The sequence below is a fragment of the Numida meleagris genome, chromosome 1 (assembly GCF_002078875.1).
Source record: "Numida meleagris isolate 19003 breed g44 Domestic line chromosome 1, NumMel1.0, whole genome shotgun sequence".
NCBI classification, from domain to species: Eukaryota; Metazoa; Chordata; class Aves; order Galliformes; family Numididae; genus Numida; species Numida meleagris.
This window is the reverse complement of record NC_034409.1, coordinates 130,147,435-130,166,855: the sequence shown is the minus strand read 5'-3', so window position 1 is coordinate 130,166,855 and position 19,421 is coordinate 130,147,435. Positions and strand designations below refer to the sequence as shown.

Genomic DNA, 19,421 nt, shown 5'->3' with positions numbered 1-19,421 from the left:
CAGCAGCCGCCGCCGGGCGGGGCGCTCCGGGCGGAAATGCGCGCACGCGCCAAGATGGCGGCGCCCGCCTCTCCCGGGCAGCGGCGCCAGGGCGCGATGTAGCGCCGTTCCTCCGCCATGCCCAAGTACTACGAGGAAAAGGAGGAGGACGGGCGGGCCTGCGGCGGGGTGCGGGAGGACTTGCGGCAGTGCCTGCTGGAGAGCCCCTGCGTCCTGCAGGTGAGCGCCGGGGCGGCCCCGCGTCCCTTCTGCCGCCGCTGCCATCGCCGGCCCTTCGTGAGGCGGCAGCGGGCGCGGTGCCTCGGCGGAGCCTCGAGTTTGCTTTCAGCGAGGCATCCCGGTGGCTCTCTGAGCCGAGGGCGTTCCCTGCGTGATTTATTTTAATCCTTTTGCTTCTTATCCGACAGGAAAACAAAAGCCCCAAGCAATGCTTGAGGGAGGGGCACTGTAAAAGTTTGCAGCTCACCTTTTTTGCGTGCAAAAGATCGATGGTAAGTGGGCGTGTGCGGGTTGGGTTTCTCCTCGTGGTTTGTTGCTTTCGGTCCTTCTCTCTGTTTTCCGAAGAAAAACCCTTTAATTCAGTAAGCAGAGCAGTTTTGGCCTTTGGATTTCACTTGGAGTATTGTGAACAGTGAAGTTATAGAATGTAAGAGATGCTTACTGAGATTGTATTCAGCTTAGAGTGTGACAGCCGGGATAAGTGAGGTAGAAGCTCTTGGTATTGCTTTTAATCGAGCTTTGGTTTAAGTACCATTTACAGATGGTATAGCTGTAAATTAAGGTATCGACTCAAGCTGATTTCTGTCTGTGAATTCATAGGGAAAAACGTGTATAGAGAGCGCTTGAGTTGGAAAGTTGCTGTGTCAAAATGCGCTTCCACTGCTGGTGTGGGTTTGTGCGCCTGAAGATAGGCAGTGCGGTATTTGGAGCACTTGAAAGATCAGGGAGTTTGGCTTTTTATCTTTTCTAATAGAGGCTTATCAAGCTAGGTGATGAGGAGCCAGTTGTGAAAATGTAATTAGATAAAGTTTGCCTGGTTTTGATAGGAGTTCCTTGTCCAGAAATTGACAAGGAGCTAAAAAAATGCTCAGTATGTTAACACTTGAAGTATGTACTATTTGATGCTGCAGTGTAGCTATCTCCAGGTGTCTGTCTGAAGATTATTAAGGGAGTCCAATGAAACAAAGTGACTAGCAAAAAATTCCAAGTTATGTGGGGGGAGGCCTGGCTCTCACTTGCTTCTGCTTAAGTTGTCCCTGTCCTCACTGACATTGGTGCTGACACCTCCTTAAACAAAATCTGAACTTTCCTCATCCTGCTGGTCAATTGTTTGGAAAAAGGGTCTAACTAGATCTACATTGGTTTGTATTTGTGCATTCCATGCTACTCTTCCTTTGTGGTGTTACTGCATTTACTTCAGAATTCATAACGTGCTTATCACTTAGTTTTAATTTTGTATGAGATTTAAGGTATTGTGGCATCTGTTGACTTGGAAGAGCCCTGTAGTTTGTTGGCTGCATCACTGTCTTTGTGTACAGTGAGTCCAGCTTCATTCTGTACTTGATTCTGAAGCTACAAAGTGTCAAACTAGCCTAAGTGCTCTGAAGTATTTCTTCTGAAAAATGAAGTATGCTCTTAGTATCTTGTCTTCAATTTTCAGTTGGATGCCAGGACAAGATTCAGAGGAAGGAAGGGATACTGAAGTCCTTGGAAGAGACCCTGTTGTGGGAAACTGGAGTTCATCAGCACTTTAACTGGAGCAGGGGCTAAAGTAAGAAGACTGTATCTACTGCATCCTTTTGTGCAGTACTTTCATGGAAGGTATCAACTTCTGGAAATTCTGGCAGATGCCTGGATGATGTGCATTTAAATGTTAAAAAGAAGGGAAGCATAAAGCTGCAAGTTCTGGCCAAAATGGGTACCTGCCACGTGCTTGTAATAAAATAACCCAGAATCCAAAAAAAGCTGCAGAAGTTATCACTGTGTTTTGAAGTGAAGTTGTCTTTTGCAGTTATACTAATTCTGATAATATTTTACAATTACAAGTAATAGGAAATTATGGAATTTGTCTTGAGTGGTGTGCCAGAGGATACCTCAGGGTAGAGCTGTCCCTAGAGAAGCTGAGTTGCCCAAGGTGACGTGTGCGAGTTGCTTTCTTCCCATTCAGTTTATTGCCCAATACTCCTGCACTAACAGGGAGAAGTGGTGATGTGTTTACAGTGCCACGCACACAAGGATGGTATCTCTTTCCTCGTGATACGAATTCCTTTCAGTATGATTTGTGCATGCTTATTAACATGGTCTAGTTTCATTGGACAACTGGGTTAAAATTTGATTTCTCTATATTAAAGAATGTTTGATCAATCTTACAGTAATCTGTCTTCTCATTGCATTAACACAAGTACAGGAGAATGATGGGAGTGTTCTTTTTGATAACTTGAGAGCTGTGTGCCAGGATGTGGCCGAGTGTATGTTTGTGTGTGGGGGAACAGCTTCCTGATGAGCCAGCAGGTAGGGAGACTTTCTCTCTGCCACTCTCTGTATTCCAGAAATGTTTAGAACATTTTAAAGTTCCTCTGAGATGACCTTGGACCATCTTTTTGCATCACTTTTCAGTCAAGTATATAATATTTGTCCAAACACGTGTACAAACTAGAGATGATGGTTTGGACTTGATTGTTGGAAATTGTATTCCACAAATTGTGAGCATATTTCTTGTTTTCCTTCTCTCTCTGAATTCTTCGGTTTGCATGCATGGGTGTAAAATGTTCCGTTAAATTGCAACAGGTTTCTATTAGAACTGTTAAAAACTTGCTTTTCCTTTAGATTTCTTTTTCTTGTGTTTAAGTCAAATCTTAAATAATTTCATAATTTATGGAACAGCGGTAGTGAGAAAGCAAACAAATTGATAGAGGAAGACATTGTTTCGTTCTCCTTTGATCAAAGATGACTGTGGCAGATCTGTCTGCAGATGGGGAGTGTTCTTTGAGACAACACAGGTAACATATCGATTAGTCTTTTGCCCCACCTTGGTAAGGAGGCAGGATTGATGGGGATATCAGACAAAAAATGGCACTAAAACAATGACAGTAGTCAATATTTTTTCCTTCTATTTGAGAACTTGCTTCTGAAGAACTTGTCTTTCCTTCTTCCATTAGTGTGTCTACCTCTTTCTCCGCCTCTTAAAGCCTTTAAGAAATAAATGGTAACATCATTCGTATGTGTGGAAGCTCAAATAATTTCAGACAAGCTGATTAGAAGCAAGACTAGGAAAGAGCGAGAAGGGAAAGAGCCATAGCAACTTCTTTTCTTGGCTAAAACGTACAGCGACAGAGCTGGCTTACATTTAGTCTGAACAGATGGGTGCAGTGATTATTAATTGTAAAATGAATGACTTCAGTGAATGAGCACGTGGATGATGCAATTCTGCTTTTCTTAAGCAACAGCTCTGTGATGAGTCAACGTATGTTTACATTCCTTCTTGTGCAGGACTTGCGTATTTTTTGCAATCATAAATCAACACTGATTTCACATTTTCATTTTCTGCCTATCATGTGAAAGCTGGTTTGTCTGTGGAAGTACTGCAAATATTGTTTTCTGCAATCTGGGTACCATTTTAGCTTTTCATTTGTATACTAAATTGATAAATTGCTGTGATGTCTTTAACAGTCTCCTTAACTTAGCCCTCTAATTTCAAAGTGTTACAAGACTTCTCTGGACTTTTACATTTATTTTTATTCTTTTCTTAAAAAAAGCTACTTAGCAGATAATTAAATGTCACTTGCAGTGATGCTGCAGAAGCTCCTCTTGGGAACGAGCAGGCAGGAGAGCTCAGGCAGGTGACCCGTTAAAGCTTTTATTTTGTCGTTGGCTTGAGCCAGTGGAGATCAAGTGTTAAAGTAAATCTAGTGCTTGGTACTGAATGCTTCAGGATTTCTTAAGTAATTTAACATGAGATTAATATTGCTCCATCTGATAGGAAGCTTTGACGCTAAGAAATTCTAATGGTTCACTAGGCTATCTAGACTGATATAAAAATACGTATGTATCCAAATACTGACTTGCTCGAGAGGCTGACTGTTCAATTTCAGTATTGTGTAACATAACATTCTGTCTAAAAATGACTAATTATATAATTGCTTTGGGAGTATGAGCAATGTCCTACTTGAGAGCTGTTAATGTTTCCTGTGTGATTTATAAAAATCATGTTATATTAATGGAAAACCCCAAGTACTCTAAATTTATGCGTATGATTCCAGCTTTTTTTCCTCTTGCACAGAAATGCTTTCCTTTGAATAATTTGATGATAAGCCTTGTGTTTTGTGCTATTCCACTGTTTTTTATTTAAAAATACAGATTTCTGATCTGTGGTAGATTTTTCAAGATTGAACACGTCTTGGAACCTGTGACAAAAAGAATGGCACCCAAAGGCTCTAGGTGGCTTTATAATTCCTTCTAAATGCAGCGCTAGTGATTTCTATTGAAGTACAAGATGCAGTTTGCCAGAACTTTCCATTGCTGCTCTCGCTTCTTCCATTGGTTTCAGGTGGTGGCAGAGCCCTTGGGTGCTAGATGCTTCCAAGTTTCACAGGGCACACTGCGGCTCAGGCAGCGTTAGGACATGCCCGTGTTGTTACTGTGTTTAATTTCATCATTTAGCTTGTTCTCTTGGTTGTCCAGTCCGGCAAACGCTTCTGTATTTGCACAGTTCGAAGAATTCACTGCGGAATTGTTAAGTTTGGGAAAGTCCACTAAGACCATCAACCATCAGCCCACCCCCACCATGCCCACTGACCATGTCCCTCAGTGCCATGTTCACACAGTTCTTGAACACCTCCAGGGATGGTGCCTCCACCACCTCCCTGGGCAGCCTGTGCCAGTGCCTCACCGCTCTTTCTGAGAAGAAAGTTTTCCTAATATCCAACCTGAACCTCCCCTGTTTCAGCCTGAAGTCATTCTCTCTCATCCTATCAGTGCTACATGTGAGAAGAGGCCAACTCCCAGGTCACCACAACCTCTTTTCAGGTCGTTGTAGAAAGTGATAACGTCTCCCCAAGCCTCCTCTTCTCTGGACTGACTTTCCCTCAACCACTCCTCATAAGACTTGTGCTCCAGACCCCTCACCAGCTTTGTTGCCCTTCTCTGGACACGCTCCAGGACTTTGACGTCTTCCTTGTAGTGAGGGGCCCAAAACTGAACACAGCACTTGAGGTGTAACCTCCCCAGAGCTGAGTACAGGAGGACTGTCACTTCCCTGCTCCTGCTGGCTGCACTGTTTCTGCTACAAGTGGCCACCTGGGCACGCTGCTGGCTCATGTTCAGCTGGCTGCAGTCATATACTGTGGTCTGAAAATTCTTGAGCACAATTCTTCCTAGTTCGTATGAAGAGATGAGCACACTGCTTAAGCAGAATCTGTTTAATGAAGGCTCATATGTATGTACTGACAAGTGAGAGGGACTGCTATTCAAGAAGGAGGCACTGAGTAACATTTAAGTTACCCCTCTTAAAAGGAAAGACAAGCGTAATAATAATCACTTCTGAAAGTTTTTCTGCGTGTACAAGTGCATGTATTTGTGTTACAAAGACCTTCACTATTCACTGGTTGACCAAAGAAACAAGGTGTATATTCTTCCTTCACTTCTAAGTTTCTGGGGAGTAGCAGGTTGGATAGTGGAGTCTAAAGTTTTGAAATATACTTTTTTTTTTAAAGCTTTTAATATAATAGTCTTATTTCAGTAGAAACCTAGAACATACTCAGCTGGCACTTCCTGCTTATAAGAGGCACTGAGTGAAGTCATCTGCCAGTTACTCTGGCACAGAACGCAGGTGGTAAGCAGTATCTGTTGTGCAAGTCTTTTGTTGAAAACTTAGAAATACAGAAGTGCAGCAGCTTTGTTGACATGATAGTTTTCAGCAAGTGCTCATACTGCCTTAGCAGTTGATATGTGGTCATTTAGGATATGTATATCATATACCTGTATCAATCATTGTGTAAAACTTGACATTGTGGCAGTTTTAATTTCCATCATAAACTGCAGCTGACAGAATAGTGACCAGAAGCCTTAAGATCCTGCCTCCTTTTTTCTTCTTCCAAATGGGGCATCCTGAATTTCTGCTTTATCCGTCTCTGTCATGGTTTTGCTGCGGATAGCTTCAGAAAAGTATTTAGCAGTTACTTCTGTGAGTGGTGGATTCCACAGTGACCTGCTTGACTCTGCTGGGAGAAAATTCTGTAAGCATAGGGAGTCTCTTCTTGGAATGAGCTACGATTTATTCTCAGTATTTACAATGGTTGATTAATAATGTACTTGAACATCAAAAAGAGAAGAAATAACAAAATGAGCGTTCTAATAGCCACTTAATGATGTTAATAGCAGGCGGTATATTTCAAGTATTGGTATATTTAGTAGATAAACATTGAATTTATTTTTATGTCACGCTGAGGTATTTTTTTCCCTGCTGAAAGCTTTTGTGTGCATCTTTGTTTGCATCTAGGTACTAATGGGCAGCAGTGAAACAGAAGCAAATTATTAAAGATTTTTGGTAACATAGGTAGTAAGTGCATCTCTGTGAATTAGTGCAAGATATCCAAAATGATTTTGCAGTTATGGCTACTATTATTTTAAAAGGAGCTAGGGAGAAAACAGTGAATGTAGAAATTGTTTTTTTTAAAGTTTTATCATCACTGTGCTACTGCAAAATTATATATTGTTGTCCTTTGTTATCATGATGAATGAGGAATATTTATTTTTTCTGACAATCTGAGGCAAGAATTTGAATTGTTTTGCTGGGGTAGGTTTTGTAGTCTTCCTTGTAAGTAGGGCACAGGGGTCTGATATCTAGTAGATCCTGCTTGTCTCAGGCTTTTGGTTCTCCATCAGCTGTACCTCTGTAATAGCTATAGCAGCATGGCTTCTGGAAATCTGGGTAGGAGGAAATCTCTTATGGGCTGTTGGGTTGCTGGTGTGCTAAGGAGGGTATCTAGAGTATGCTGATGGGATTATCAGTTGTCTAACGCTTTGAATTGCTCAGTACAAACCCAGAGACTACATGAGGCCCATTTCCAGCAGAGATGGGATATCCGGTGAAGTGTTCTTTCTCCTAATTAGTTAAGGTAAGAGAGTTTAACAACCTTTATCTAAGTCAAACCTCCTGGCTAGTTGGAATTTTTATGCTAAGGAGGGACACCTTTCTTTTAGGAAAGTGTATGCTTGTGATTGGAATTTGATTTCAGCTTCTGCCTACAGGAAAAGTTGGGGGCTGACTCTGCAAAAGTGGCCAATAGCTGCTTATATTTGCTTTCTGGGAATGTGTTTAAAACTAAAGGCAAATTAACCTGGGTCTGTTCAGCCTTGGGGAAAATAAGACTGAAGAGGGATCTGATTAATGTTTATAAATATGTAAAGGGAAGTTGGAGGCAAATGGATGAGGCCAGGCTCTTCTCAGTGGTGTGTAGCGATAGGACAAGGAGCAGTGGCCTAAAACTTGAACATAGGAAGTTCTGTACTAGCATGCAGAAGATCTTTACAGTAAGGGTGATGGAGCACTGGAACAAGCTGCCCAGAGAGGTTGTGGATCTCCTTCTTTGGAGGTATTCAAGACCCATCTGGACACCTACCTGTGTGACCTACTATACGGAACCTGCTTTAGTTAGGGAGGGGGTTGGAATCAATGATCTCTTGAGGTCCCTTCCAACCCCTGTGATTCTGTAAATAAAATAACCATATTTTTTTGAGGAAATACATAAATTTACTTCCTAAAACCTTGTATTATGCATCTCTTAGTTGCCTCAAATTCGGAATGTTCTCTTAAGCAGCAGATAAGTCCCTGATGCTGGGTTTTTGGGTGACCTATATGTAGGTGAAACCCTTCTTTCTTTATACACAATTGATTTTGCTTCTTAGGTCTGTCATGCTTTGTCAGTGTTGAGCTGGGATCTTGCATTCAATTCCTTTTCCTTTATGACTTGGTGCCCTTTTCATAATTTTTCAGTCTGCTGCTTGGCCAGTGTTCCAAATACAATTTTTTATTCTTTTTCTGGATGTATAAGCCTTAGATTTGGCTTAAACAAACAAAATCAGCTGTTCTAGATCCTGTATGTGATGGCCCAGTCCTTTTGTTCACCATATTGCTGCCGCGTGTGTTGCTCACAAAATCAGCAGAGTTGATAGATGCTTTCTCATCTTTGAGGGAAAACGCTCAACAGCCTTAAACTAACAGACCCAGGGCAATGCTCTGGAAGTCTCCCTCCTCTGGCAATTAGGTTTTGAGTTTTGCTAGTTAGACGTGGTTCATTAGCTTTGTTCTAAACTATGACCAAACATAAGTGTTAAAAATCACATATGTTTGACTAGGCATTGAAAGTAAGCCCTCCTTTATAAGCACTGTCCCTCAGAAACATAGAATCATAGAATTACTCAGGTTGGAAAAGACCTTCAAGATCATTAAATTCAACCTCAACCTAACCATACGACCCTAACTCTAACAACCCACCACTAAATCATGTCCCCGAGCACCACATCAAAACGGTTTTTAAACACATTCAGGGATGGTGACTCAACCACCTCCCTGGGGAGCCTGTTCCAGTGCTTAACAGCCCTTTCTGGAAAGAAGTTTTTCCTGATATCCAACCTAAACCGCCCCTGGCACAACTTGAAGGCCATTTCCTCTTGTCCTGTCACCAGTGAGAAGAGACGAACCCCACTCTCACTGCAATCACCTTTCAGGTATTTGAAGAGAGCAATGATGTCTCCCCTCAGCCTCCTCTTCCCCAGACTAAACAGCCCCAGTTCCTTTAATCTCTCCTCATAGGGCATATTCTCCAAGCCCTTCACAAGCCTTGTTGCCCTTCTTTGGACCTGCTCCAGCACCTCAGTGTCCTTTCTGTACTGAGGTGCCCAAAACTGAACACAGTACTCAAGGTGGGGCCTCACCAGTGCCGAGTACAGGGGCAGGATGACTTCCCTAGTCCTGCTCACCACACCGTTCCTGATCCAAGCCAGGATGCCTCTGGCCTTCTCGGCCACCTGGGCACACTGCTGGCTCATATTCAGCCGACTGTCCATCAGCACACCAAGGTCCCTTTCTGTCAGGCAGCTTTCCAGCCCCTCCTCCCCAAGCCTGTAGGGTTGCTTGGGGTTGTTGTGACCAAAATGCAGGACCTGACACTTGGCCCTATTGAAATGCATATGGTTTACCTCAGCCCATCATTCCAGTCTATCCAGGTCCCTCTGTAGTGCCTTTCTACCCTCTGGCAGATCAACCCACCCTCCCAACTTGGTGTCATCTGCAAACTTACTGAGGGTACACTCAATCCCCTCAAGATCATTGATAAAGATGCTGAATAGAAGAGGCCCCAGTACCAAGCCCTGCGGTACACCACTCGTGACTGGCCGCCAACTGGATTTAACTCCATTGACCACAACTCTCTGGGCCCAGCCATCCAGCCAGTGTTTCACCCAGCAGAGCGTATGCCCATCCAAACCATGGGCAGCCAGCTTCTCCACAAGGATGCTGTGGGGGACAGTGTCAAAGGCTTTACTGAAGTCTGGGTAGACCATATCGACAGCCTTACCTTCATCTACTAAGCGGGTCACCATATCATAGAACGAAATCTACCATTCATGAACCCATGCTGACTGGGCCTGATCTCCTGGTTGACCTTTAATTGATCCATGATGCCTCCTGAGATTATCTGTTCCATAACCTTCCCTGGCACCGAGGTGAGACTGATAGGTCTATAGCTACAGAAGGACTTGGGTCTATCCTGTCACCTAGCTGAAAATTGATCTTCACAACTGACATGTGAAAGGAAAAAGGAAAAATGCAGCCTGTGTCTCTGGGCTCTTCATCCATATTCAGATTGTACAGAGGCCTCAGGCTGACGGCTTCCAGCACCAGGCAGCTGCAAGCAGCAGATTGAAACAGATGTCCCAGAGCGATGCTGGGGTGACCCAGCTCAGGGCTGGCAGCAGCCCTCCCTGTGCGGCTCACGCTGCAGCCATGTTGGCGGGGCTGTGCACACCGGAGCGTGCCTAGCTGGTCGCCCCGTCACTGCCCCTCCTGCGTGGGCCGTGGTACCTGTGGGGAGAAGCCCAGGAGGGCTGCCCCTTGGCTCCGCCATTCCTGCCCGTTACGCGGGGCTGCTTTATTTATTTGTTTGTATGCTTGCCTGCGGATCCCTCCGCTCGAAGATGACGAAGGAAGAACGAGCGGGTGAGCAGAAAGAACACCCCGGCCGCCGCCCGCCTTCCATCAGCGCGGAGCGGGGGCCCGCAGGGGGCCGGGCCGGCTGGAGGGGCGGAGCGCGGCGGCCGCTCCCGTTGCCGTCACAGGCGGGCGCGGTGTGCGTCGGGCCGCGGTGCTGCGGAGGTGAGTGCGGGGCTCCGGGCCCTGAGGGGAGGCCGGGGCAGAGTGGGGGACCGCACCCGCGTGGCGGCCGTTGGGGGTCGGTTGTGGCGGGAGGGAGCCGCCACGGCGCCTTGCTGCCGGGCCGCGGGCTCGCCCTTTCTCGTGGCTTTAGCGGAGCAGCGGGAGAACCGGGCGGCGGCGTGTCCCCGTGCTGGCGGCGGCGTGTCCCCGTGCTGACGGCTGCGCTCCGTCTGCGGGCCCGTACCGTGTGTGCTTCCTGCAGCAGTGCCGGCCCGGAGAGCGAGCGGGGAGTCTCTGCCTGGGTTGCGCTTTGAGCAACAGAAGCAGAGGCTCCGGTGTGTTTGGATGCCCTCAAACTGCAAAGCGAGGGAGATGAGCTTGCACAACCCTGTCGTCCTGGCAACAGGATGATCCGTTTCCCCTTGAGAAACGACAGCACGATAATGCTTGTTTCAGAAGATCTCGTTAAAACGACTTACCGAGGTTGGTTTTCTTTTTTCTGCGTCTGAAGGTTTGATTTAGTGAGCTGCGTCTAGGAACATGGAGAGCCCTCAAAGGGAATGTGCTGTCTTTGTAATTCGTTCCCTTGTCTCTCAGACTCTTGCTGCAGGTGCTAGGTGGGAACACATGGGGTCAGGGGGCAGGCAGACATCATTTTTGTGCAAATTTAAAATTCAGTATTCTTAATTTAGAAGTCTGGCGCTTCCCATCTGCTGCCAAGTTTGGAATCTCAGCGATCAAACCTCTGCAAAAACTTCTCTGCTTCTGTCCTGCTTGCTGTCAGCTGAGGCAGAAGGCATCAGCTATCTCTTGTAGATTTTCCTTGAGTTTTGGCTAGAGTAAGAAGCCTGCCCTGCTGAGGCAGTAGAATTTTTGGTCTTTAGGTCTCAGGAGTACTGAAGGTTGGATGTCATCCGCCGTCTCCTAAACCCATTCAAGTCCAGTCTGGCAATGCAGGTGCTGTACTAAAGGGAATAAATTCACTTCTGAAGTGAAGTGACTGTTAAGGTGAATTCAGGCTTCTGGCGTGTGCGTTGTTACAGGGAATTTTAATTATCTGACTGCTAGTACCCAAATGTGAAGTTAGAATGTAAGAATACCTTTGTAGATTACTTTATTGGAAATCCTTCCCCATTTCTTTCCTGGGTGTTGCTTGGAGATGGGGCTTGAAACCTCTACCTGCAGAGAGGCAGTGGATCAAGTACTGTAGACAGTGTGGCCCAGAGCTCCGCTCTTTGCTTCTGCCTGTCGCTTCCTTTCCTGTTTCTTTTCTGACAAACGGAATTTCCTCCCTATTGTTGATTATCCACCTAAATCCTAAACTGACATCATTTGCAGAAATGTTGAAAAATGCTGTTGGCCTTGGAAGAAGGAAGCTTTGGGTTGTGTTTATGTCATCCACATCGATCAGGTAGATAGGCATAGCCCCAGATGTGTTTGTCATACACATTGCTGTTTAAGCAAATATGATAAGTTCTTTACCAGATTCTCCTAGCCTTCAGATACAGAGGAAGTTTCACATCCTCTTTTCCACTTCACTGCCACTTCTTGCTTTCCTTCCTTTGCTTCCAGTGATCTTTTCCTCTGAGTGCTCTGCTTGCTGCAATGAAATTGTAACCATGGATTGGAAGCAGGCTCTGCTGCCAGGGCAAACCTGAACAACCACTGGGGGAAAGCTGGTTGAGAAGAAAGTGCGGGCCGAATGAAATGAGGAAAAGGAAAGGGACATTTGTAAGTTGAAGAAATGATTGAGATGAAGGTGTGTGCCTCGGCTGCACAGGGGGGCAGTGGAATCATAACTGGCTTTGGTGGTTTGTGGTGAGGGAGGTGTGCTTGAGATCGCAGAATGCAAACTCCCAGTCCCTTACCTGGTGGCTGCTGCTGCTTTCCCAATTTCAGAAGCTGGGGTTAGCTGCGTTGCATCAACCAGCACAGGTGGATGTTGTGCTTCTGCTTCTCCCAGGCCACCAAGCCAGCTGCTTCTCTCTCACAAAGGAAAGGGAGGTGCCGGCTCTGCTGACATTTGTTAGCACTTCTTGAAAACACTATGTAAAACCTGCAGTGAAGTACGTTTGCTCAGGAAGAAGGCTGTTGCTGGTTGGCTGTACATCTGCCAAGTGTGAATTTTTTGGATTTATGATGTTATTTCCTAATATGCAGTAAACAATAAGAGTGGAAATTGAAGGACATACCTTGGTACTAACTTAACTAAAGCCATATTGATGAAATTTGGGAAAGTAACATTGTCTTTCCCTCTATCTTCAGTCTTGATCTTAGATGAAGGAGATTTTCTGTGTGCCTTATGATACATGACAGAGGATTTCTGTGCAGCTGAGGTTTGTGAACATGTGTCTTTACTCAATGAAAGCGAGCTCTTATTCAGGCTTTGTATGCAATCAGCAGAGTACACTGAGAAGAAAGACATTTGCATTCTTGAGTTGTTGCGTGTGGACCCGGCCCACTCATGAGATTATGAGCTCTTCCATGGTGTATTTCTCTGGCAGGCCTGCATCGTGTTTGTGGCCTGCTGCTCTGTCTTGCTGACAGAGAAGCCTGTTGTGTGTGAGCTGATGTTCCCTAAATGCAGCTCTGTTCTTCCCATTTGTTGCAGGCAGAGCAGATTTTGTGGAGGGGTTAACTCAGTGTGGAGAAAAGGAGCACAGAGATAGAGGGGAAAAGTGAAGGAGAAAGCGGAGAGGGCGTTAGTATAAATGTACAGGCATTGCACATCTTTGGAAACAGCATGCTTCACTTTGCTGCCTTGGGCTCTTTGTTGGCAAGATACGTTAACTTCAGCCTAGTAAGCTGCATAGGTTTCTACGGAAAATAACTGTGTTTATGAATGGCTCTGGACACACACAGCCTTCTGTCTTTATAGGACAGAAAGGTCCATGCCAACTGTATCCTTGGGTAGCTGCTTCATCTGGCGGTACCCTCCCGTGTCACTGAGCTCTTGGTAGCTTGCTTCCAGCTGCAGAAGCAAGTATGAGCAAATTAAATGTGCTTATAAAGAATTGGATGCTTGGAATTTCACCTTGGAATGAGTAGAACAAGTCTCTAAGGAAATTATGACCAGCAGTGGAAGGGACCAGATCTGCTGAGAATTTTTTCTTCCCCTCATTCTCTGCTGTTAAATCTGTTGTGCTGGGGAAAGCACAGTGCTTGCTTAACACTAGCACTATGCATTGCGTCTTCCTCTGATTCTGGTTTGTGTTTATTTCAAGCATTAAACCTTTGCAGCCTATGAAAGATTTTTCCAAGGACCATCCAGCCTTTGAGAGTTAGAATAAAGACTTCAGAGTGGAAAAATGGCTTTATGGTAGGTGTCTCAGAAATGCTCGTTTGGAGTCCCGTCTGTTCTTTTTCCAGTTCTTTTTCTACCTTTTCTCTATGATGACCCATGTTAAGGGAATAGTTTTCCTTAGTTTGCTAAGCCTCTAATTTTTTTTTTCCTTACCTCCCTGGATTTCTCTGTGCATTTTGCTGCATTTTTCCTGGCAGTAACAGTTCTTCCGATCCTGTACATACTTTCTACATTCCACAGCCGAACAGGTGGACAGACACTTGTGCCTGTTCTTTGACAACTTCAGTGCAAAGTTCAGTGGCTTAATTTAAACTACTGGTTTGATATTTCTGAAGAGTGCTCGCTTGATCTGGTCCGTTGACTTTGCTTGGGAGGCAGTAAAGTTTAACAGCAGCATGGTAATATCTTCAGTCACCGGAAGAGCTTGCCAAGCTCTTTGTGCTATTTTTCTGATACTTTCTTATGACAAAGTGATAAGTATTAGTGCAGTGTTAACTCTGGTAGCAGTTCTTAGAATATACAGCATTTCCTTAAAACGCTGTGGGCTCAGGAACTTGTTCTGCTGTTCAGTCATGTATTTCTAGAAGTACTCAATCCTTGAGATTTTCTGATGAACATTAGAGAAGAGCTCTGCTTAAGCTCCCAAAGTGTGGCTGGACTGTCTAACATTTCTGGGTTTGAGTGAGGTTCTATGGTGAGAAGGGCAAGGGACTGAAGGAAGAGGACAACAAGCTTGTCTTCTGGTTGAGCCTGTGTCCCTCCAGAGGCTGGGGACACAAGTCTACCACTCCTCAGAAGTCCCATTCAGTACAAGGCAACTCTTTAAAAATTTTCCTTTTGCCATTAATCAGTTCTTTGACCAATCATTTTTTTGAGTGCCTGACTGAAGAACTTTTTTCTTCCAGTTTTATGGAATTGGTTAAGTCTTCCTAGCTGTTCCTCCATATATTCTGTGAAAGACTATTTATTTCCAAAGCTGAAGCCTGTATACCTCATGCTGGATGCCCCAGGCTAGTTGATATTCTAGTTTTATTCTTTCTGCTGAGCAAGGCCAGCCCTCACTTGAAGTCTGTGTCCAATATCTCTCCCCTAGCTGTCTTTTTTTTTTTTTTTTTCCTTGTGAGCTTAGGCAGACCCTCTCAGTTCCTGACCTTATGCTCCTTGTCCCATCTCTTCGTTCCGTCTCTACCTGTCAGTTCCCAACTCTTAATTGCAATGATTCCTCCCAGCCAAGTGATTTCTAGCTTTATACCCTCAGACCACAGTCCTGTTTTTTTGCCACCTTCATGTTTTTAAGCCAGCTTTGCCAGTATCACTCTTCTTCCCTTGCTCCTTTAGTCTGACCATATTTTCCCCTGCTTTTGGATTTGATGTTTCTCTCTTTTTCCCTTAGGCATGTCTTTACAAATACAGGCTCTGTTGGCAGTGTCCAATGTTCCAAACTGGCGTGGCGTGATTATTAAAGGGAAATGTTTTCTCAATCCCTCGAGCTTGAGCCTGTAGGACAGTGCGTATCCACTTTGGTCAGCTGTGGAAATTGAATGCTTTTTTTGGGGGGGAGCATCTGTGGAGATTTCAGTTGTGAGTAAATCTCTACTGTCATCTGTGTTTACTGTGACTTTTTAAAGCATTAGGATAGAAAGAAAAGATTGCCTTTTTTTTTTTTAATTTATGCAAAACACGTTTTTCTGTTAGCCTTTATTCTTGGCAGCTGCCGAGCTGTTTTAGCTGAAATTAATGAGTACTTTTTACAGATCAGCCTGAGGCAAACACTCACCGCGAAAAAGTTCTGAGCACACACTTTGGGGAAATGTAAACAACTGAAAAAAGAAATTTTGTGGGAAGTGGTGTGGAGCAGCTGTAGTTAGATGGTCGTGCCACCGGTCACACCTTCCAGGTGCTCCTCTCCTCCTGAGGTAAGATAAAGAAGTGCTTTACAAACCAAGAACCTGTGTATCTCAGCTATTTTGCAGTGACAAAACAGCATAACGTTGACATGCAGTGACCTGTAAGAGGTTTTTAAACAAATATTGGTATAGTGATAGCATCTGAATGACTTGTCCTTAAGGAAATATGGAAAATTCTATGTAGCAAGGAACCATTTTCAATGTAAACAAAGACTTTCCTGCTCTTCCACTTCTGGTAAGCATGGTGGAAATGTGGAAGTACATCTTTGCTTTGACATACACCGAAACTACTCCCTCGGTTTCTCCCCCCAGGCAATGGAGTTTTCCCAAATAGTGATGAAGCATTTCTTGAGCACTAACTCAAAATGTATGGTCGCTTTCATAGTTTGAGAAAACCTGAAGAAATACTTGAGAAAATTGAATGTGCTCTGATGGAATCTTTTCTACAGTATGTTGCTCTTGGAAGGAACAGATTACCCCAAAATAATTTTTTGTTGTTGTTGTTTTCCTGTTGGTTTGACCCAGTCTATATTTTAGTAAAATGATCACTTTCCAAGAAGTATCAATGAGAACTTATTTCTGGTAGCTAATGACTATGGTAGCAGTGTCCAAGACAGGTTTCCACCATGAGGTCTGAGTTTACTGATTCCCTTGGGCTGGATGTGGAAGTGGAACAGGCCATGCTAATCCTGCATCAGTTTCTCATGTACCTTTCTATCTTTGTTTGCAACTTCTGCGTCATGATGTCTGAAATGTTCTGTACTTTATGTATTAGTGGTAGATTACAGCTCTGTGTTCCCAAGAGGCTTCCTGGCTGAGAGCAAGCAATCTTTTATGACCAGAAGATTATATACTCTGTAAAAAGACCACGCAACAAAATACAGCCTATCAAGAAATCTGCATTAAAGCTCCTATAGAGAGCAAATCTGCAATGAAATCATGTGTCTCTATTGAACTTCGAGAACATTTCAGATGAAATATCTAATTAATATATTGAATGATCGTGCCTACATAAATATTGAGCAGCTCTGTTGTATAGCGAAAGCAGGCCTGTTACAGTGGAGAGATGTATGTCCAGGTAGCGTCAGAATCAGGGAACTTCAGCGCCCTGCAGGCTCGAACGTGGAATGAGCAGTTGTATTGAAATCTGTTAGGTAAAGTGAGCATGCTGCTAAAAAGGGGCTCTTAGAATGCGAATAAAGCCATTGGAAGTTATCAAATGCTGTTGCTTCTCAGCAGCATAATGCTGCCCTGGGATGGAGGTGGAATGGAGGCAGTTAGAATAGCTGCTGGGTATGGAGAGCCTTATAGTGCTGCCCTAGAAACACTGCTCTTCAGTCCTAGCGGGAAGCAGGCACATAGGGGGTAATTAGTGGGGAATGGATTGCAAGGCTTTGGCTGTGTCTCAGTGCTTTTTATAACAAGCTTTTCCTTTTGCAGGAAGAGCAGCAAAAACTTCCAGTGCTTTGTTGTTAGGTAAATGTCTTGTCTCACGCAGATGTTGCAGAGGCTAAAAACCTGGCATTGGAATATGCCAGTATCTGTTTCCTCTCTGTTGCTCTGAAGACACATGAACACCGTTTCCCCCTGATTCCCGTTGCCGCAGAGTTGATGTGTGTTAAAATTCAGTAAGTAACGTGCTAGTTCTTACTCTTGGAACAGTAGAGTGATGTATTGTTAGCTCACTTTCATCTTATCCTTTGGAGTATTAAAGTCCCCAGAACTTGTTTGCTCCTGGGATATCTGCTGTTGTGTGAAGGAGGCAGGACAACAGTCTCCTGCACTCTTTCATACATGAGCAAGACTGTTTGGCCTAGAAGTTAGCATTAGAAAAGTTATCACTAGATAACCGTCTTCCATACCGTGGCTGTGAGGATGGGCAAAAGCTACCTTTGTTTCAGCTTCTAAATACATCTGAACTTGTGTAATTGTGTGTGGCCATTGTCTAAGGGACTCACGGTGCAAAATTACGCACAGGATGCCATCAGTATCTATATGTACTGTATTTACCTGGAGCCTTTAGAAAGTGAAGAATTAGTAAAATACAAACCTGCCCAGTTTGTCACGTCTGCTGCAGAGCAGCAGAAAGGAGCTAGATAGTTTTTGAACTGGAGGTTTTGAGCCAGGTACTTCATGAGAAATGTTTACTGTGGGGCTTCTCCCATAGCTACCCATAGCGTGGTGACCCTCCCTCTCTCCTGTCATGATAAAGACGTTCCCAAAGGCTTGCCAACGTTCTGAGAGCACAGCGTACCCTGGTGATCTACATCTGGGCACTGCTACTGAGATTTGCAAATCAGTGCTTGCAGACAGTTGGTCTGCCTTAAACTGTGGCATCTAAGGGTTGGAGGAGGTAAGAGGCAGTAAAAATCCACCTGTATGTTTGTCCTCTTTTGCTTTATTGTTTACTGGCTAGACTGGGGAGCCCACGGAGGCATGTGTCTCTAGGAAAGGTAATGTGTGGCTGTGGAAGGAGCGGAGCTCTCAGTTCACCTATAAAGTGTCAAGAACAAGGGAATAAAAGAGAAAATAAATTCTATTCTTTTCAAGTAGAAGGAAACGTGTTTGTTTTTTTAATATATTTTTTAATGACCCCTTTTTCCTGAATACACTGCAGTTACGCTTATGGATTAGGAGTTGACTAGAACTGAGACTGTCTGAAATAGTAGAACCACGAAGGTGGAAAGAGAGAAACCTGAACAGAAGGCACAAGTTGAGAGGTGTAAGCTGTGTGGGGAAGTTGGACAGGATTAGGAAAAGGAAAGCCCATATGTATGAGTTGTAGGGAAGCAGACTTTAAAATACTTGGAAATTAATTTGTAGGGAAGTCAGGGAGAATGTCATTTATCTGTCATTATTTTTGTGATGTAGTTGATGGGAAGAAGTTAATGCAAGATTCTCTAGAATTATCATCAAAGATCATGTGTAACTTGCACAATTGCAAGAAGCAAGACTTGAAAAAGAAGAAAAGAGGAAAAAAAAACCCTATGGAAGTGGATCTGTGAGCTCTGAGGGAACTGTGGTAGAATTAGCAGTCAGTAAGTGAGAGCATGCAGAAGTCTAAAAACTGGGAGATTTATATTTCTCAAAAAGAAAATGAAAGGAGAAGCAGCCTTCCATGCAGTAAAATTTTTAAATACTAAAATTATGTTTGAAACCTTCAACGCACTGAGTAGGAAGTTCTATTACGGAGGAAACGTAGGCTTTTTAAATGATGAGAATTTGCTGTACTTTCAGCATCTGCCTCCTAAAATACAACAGGGAAAAAAGAAAGCCCCAAAGCAAAACATGAGGTTACCACACTGGCTTTGGCAGGTACCTAAATCAAAGAAAACAATTAATTGCAGATAGTGCATATAGAAGGAACGTTATACTTGGCAAAGCTGTCCTAAAATATTCTGGTTTTTATGCTTTGATTTTAGTGGTGGTGATTACCAATATAAAAACTTAGTTATGGTTATCCTGTGGGCAAAGAGGAATGTGCAAATAGAGTTAAGTTCCAGGGAGGAAGTTAGAAGATTTAAAAATAAAACCATGGTTGATTAAGTGACGGTGTCTTCACCAGGCTGTTGGCACTAAGGGAGCTGCAGGTTTACCTATTGTTGGTAATCTGCAATTATGATCTCATCTTCCCCATTTCCAACAGCTCCAGGATGCACAGCGACTTCTCCTGTCTCCGTCCAAACGAGAAGCTTTTTATTTCTGACCAGATGCTTTGTTAGGATGCTTTTTAAGGTAAAACTCTCGTGGCCGCTCTGTGTTGAAGCTGGAACTTTGTGTTACTGAAACATTGGCCCATGGTCCTTTCTGTCAGGTCGCTCCAAGTACCACAACATAT

The 19,421-nt window shown here is 44.1% G+C and overlaps 2 protein-coding genes across 22 annotated transcripts in view; both read left to right on the top strand.

Annotated features, from left to right (window-relative positions):
• Positions 4-2,375, top strand: LOC110406385 (cytochrome c oxidase assembly factor 5). Its single transcript, XM_021412822.1, has 3 exons — positions 4-219; positions 408-491; positions 1,661-2,375. Exons 1-3 carry the CDS (start codon positions 118-120, stop codon positions 1,700-1,702), a joined length of 228 nt encoding a protein of 75 aa, XP_021268497.1. The 5' UTR covers positions 4-117; the 3' UTR covers positions 1,703-2,375.
• Positions 10,298-19,421, top strand: part of INPP4A (inositol polyphosphate-4-phosphatase type I A) — a 119,997-nt gene continuing 110,873 nt past the window's right edge. For 7 of the 21 annotated variants that reach the window (XM_021412744.1, XM_021412729.1, XM_021412774.1 and 4 more), the window contains exon 1: positions 10,299-10,372. The gene's annotated coding sequence lies outside the window, so the exon portion shown is untranslated. Of the gene's footprint in view, positions 10,373-10,464; positions 10,856-15,430; positions 15,593-19,421 lie in introns of those variants that run through there. The other 14 variants (XM_021412738.1, XM_021412801.1, XM_021412794.1 and 11 more) reach the window with 7 other exon arrangements.